Below are 2962 nucleotides of genomic sequence, written 5' to 3'. Positions count from 1 at the left end.
GATTCGAGCATGCTTAACACATTTTTACGTCCGTTGGAGGCCGTGCATGCGTGCCACTAGTTACGTGGACAAGACCAAAACCTGAAGCCGGGCGTAATGGAATAGGTGTCCAGAGAAGATGTTGAGACTCTGACCCCAACAGCTTTTTAGTCCAGGTTGCCACTCAGTACAGGGATTGTTGTTGTCTCAGATGTTATAATCTCAGATATCGTCGTACTCAGTGCTGTAGCCAAGGTTCTCCGCACCCGGACACCGGCAGGCTGCAGTTCTGCGGGTGTCTTCGAGTTCTGCGAAGAATTTTGGTTACCGGCATTCCGGCTCAAGCGAAATAACAATGAAGTCTAAAAATCTGACGAGATTCCTCACGCCTTCCTCTACCCATTCCGCTTGCAACGACCTTGTTATCGCTTGCGTGCTGCCTTCGCAAGAAGTTGCCGGTGTTCAAACGCTGCTTCTACCAATGCCTCAATAGACTCTCATCAACTGAGCTCTTTCAGACAGAACCAGTAATCATGAAGACAAGCAACTGGCGCACAGATCGTGCGGGCAATCCGTGTCGTTTCTCCGTGTCGGTTTTGCACACCCGTGCGGCTGATTGGTGCGAACACGAAGGAAGAACACTACAACCATTTCTACAAGGCCCGCAGTGTGGCATTGCTGTGGTTGGGGGTGTCGCGGCGGCTGGGGATGGTTGCAAAGTCTTGGACCCGAAGGGAGGGCACGAGGCACGGTTGGAGGTTGAGGCGGACGGGAAAGAGTCCAGGTCCTGCATTCAGTCTGGTGGTGATCGCGAGTTTGCAGTCTGGTTGGGCGATGAGAGTGGTAAGTATGTGTGCCAACGCCTGTCGCTGGTTGTCTGAGAGGCTGGGGTGGCCGAGGCGTCGGGTGGTTTCCACGTGCGTGTTGACCATCTCCACGAGCTGGTCAACCGTGTACTCTTGACACACGTACGGCCTATCCAGCACCTTACTCAGCGCCGCACCGTACGCGGCCAGTGTCTGATCAATGAGGGAGTCCGAGACGTACTTCACCGGCTCCGGTTCCTGTCCCCACTCGGCGAGCGAGACCAGTCGCTGGTTCAACGTCCCGTGCAGGTACTTCGAGTAGCACGGTAACCTAGGCCCCTTCTGCTTCGAACGTACCGCACGCCCATAGTCACGAGCCATGGTCTTCGCCAACGCGTACGCCGACCGCTTCCGTTCCGCTGCCAGAAGCTGCGACTCCGCGGCTCCATTACCTAATGCCGGACAAGCTGCCACGACCTCTCCATGGCACACCCGTGACAGACGACTTGCCAACCACCCGCCCACCATCGCGTCATACGCCCACCGCAGGTATACCAACGGCACCAGACCGTCCGGCAGAGCTGGGTCCGGCAGAGCTGGGTCCGGCAGAGCTGGGTCCGGCAGAGCTGGGTCCGGCAGAGCTGGGTCTGTAGCCTCCTCCGCGAGTCCTCGACAATGTTCACATATAGTCTCGTACAGCAAACGGTCGAACGCGTACCGACTCAAGGACACGCGCTCACCACTGAACGGCGTGGCGGGGTTCGCCAGCTGACTATTTAGCGATGACCGAATAGATTCAGATAACTGAGCGAACGTGCTGTTCGTAAGGCTTTTTCCAGAGAGTGGCAGCCGCCTCATAATTTCCACGTCCAATGATCGACTGTTAAACTCCATCGGCGACTCCGACTGTTGGCGAGCTTTTAGAGTTTGCAGAGATTCCGTACTGACAGGGAGAGAATCCATCGGTAGAGAGCCTGTCAGCAAGTTGTCATAAATTAATGAAGGGCACAAAATCGAGGCGGGGTATCGTTCGGCAGCATTCACTAAACTCTCAACTGTCGCGTTGCTCCCTCCAGCTTCCCGCAGAACCTGTGGCGGCACCATGTGCTGCCACTTGTTGCGGATCACATCCAACGCCCACCCCTCGAGCCCGATCAGCCTGTCCCGAGACCCCGTCGGGATTACCGCTTCGCACACTACCTTCGACTCCAAGTTGCAGTACAACAGAGGATTACAATCGGCTATCAGCCGTAGAAAGCCCTCTTCGTCACTTCGCATAATATCCTTCGCACTCATTTCGCAATAATCCTCGGCACACCACACATTGATGATGCTAACCAATACATTAGACACAAGCCTTCCGCATGACTCACCCCAGAACGAACCACTTGCCAGACCTCGCATGCAATTTTTATGTTCCGTAATTCTTCCCGCCACTGAGGAAGAACTCCGGCGTAGGTTTGTTGGGCTCTCCGCCACTGGGTCCGCCACTGGGAGAGGCCTGGTAGGAAGGAGGGAGATCTCTTTGGGTTGGTAGCATTTTCTGGAGTCCTGGTTCCACACCATTCGCCGTTGTGTGCGGTCCGTCAATGGCCACCTTCGCAGTTGGTTGGTTACGCTCTGTCTGTCGAGCGCAGTGTCAAACTTACACCCTGCCGCGCATTGGTGGTGAGGAAGATAAGCGCGACATCGCGGTTGCTGACGCGGTACTGTACAGGTTACGTGAGCGGTCGCTGAAGACTCATAGAGAGTCGCCGTCGGTTTTCATGAAGGCCCGCAAGTGGTCGATACCGTGTCAGGTGGTTGCAAAATTGGATCCACGGAGTGCCACAGCCTTAGAGGATGCCCGAATTGCTGAGAACCGCGGAGGAAGTAGTGGGTTCTTGTGAAGTCCCTAGGAGGCGAAAACGCGTGTGGAGAGTGACGGCCTGGTCAGGGTGCCTAAGGAACTGGTTATGTCCTCAGTTGAGTATTGTCTCTTGTCGTGTGCGTGTTATGTCCACGGGCCCCAGAGTTACCATGGCAGCACAGCCACACCGAAGCACGATGACTCAATAAGCGGCACAGAAAACTACCCCGACCCGCGAGTAATGACACCCCGGGGAAATCCAGAACGAACCAAATCCCTCGCTATTGATAACTCCGAGTTTTTTGGTCCCGAAAGATCACAACGTGTC

At 55.4% G+C, this 2962-nt stretch overlaps 1 protein-coding gene across 1 annotated transcript; it reads right to left on the bottom strand.

Annotated features, from left to right (window-relative positions):
* Positions 1 to 632: 632 nt before the first annotated feature.
* GNI_172570 (hypothetical protein) lies at positions 633 to 2081 on the bottom strand (the record flags this gene model as incomplete). The annotated part of the gene is made up of 1 exon (XM_011135038.1): positions 633 to 2081. One exon carries the CDS (start codon positions 2079 to 2081, stop codon positions 633 to 635), a length of 1449 nt encoding a protein of 482 aa, XP_011133340.1.
* Between the last annotated feature and the right edge of the window lie 881 nt (positions 2082 to 2962).

Source organism: Gregarina niphandrodes (genome assembly GCF_000223845.1).
Source record: "Gregarina niphandrodes unplaced genomic scaffold scaffold00059, whole genome shotgun sequence".
Lineage (NCBI taxonomy): Eukaryota > Apicomplexa > Conoidasida > Eugregarinorida > Gregarinidae > Gregarina > Gregarina niphandrodes.
Note: the sequence above shows the minus strand (reverse complement) of the source record. Positions and strands in the feature narration are given on the sequence as shown.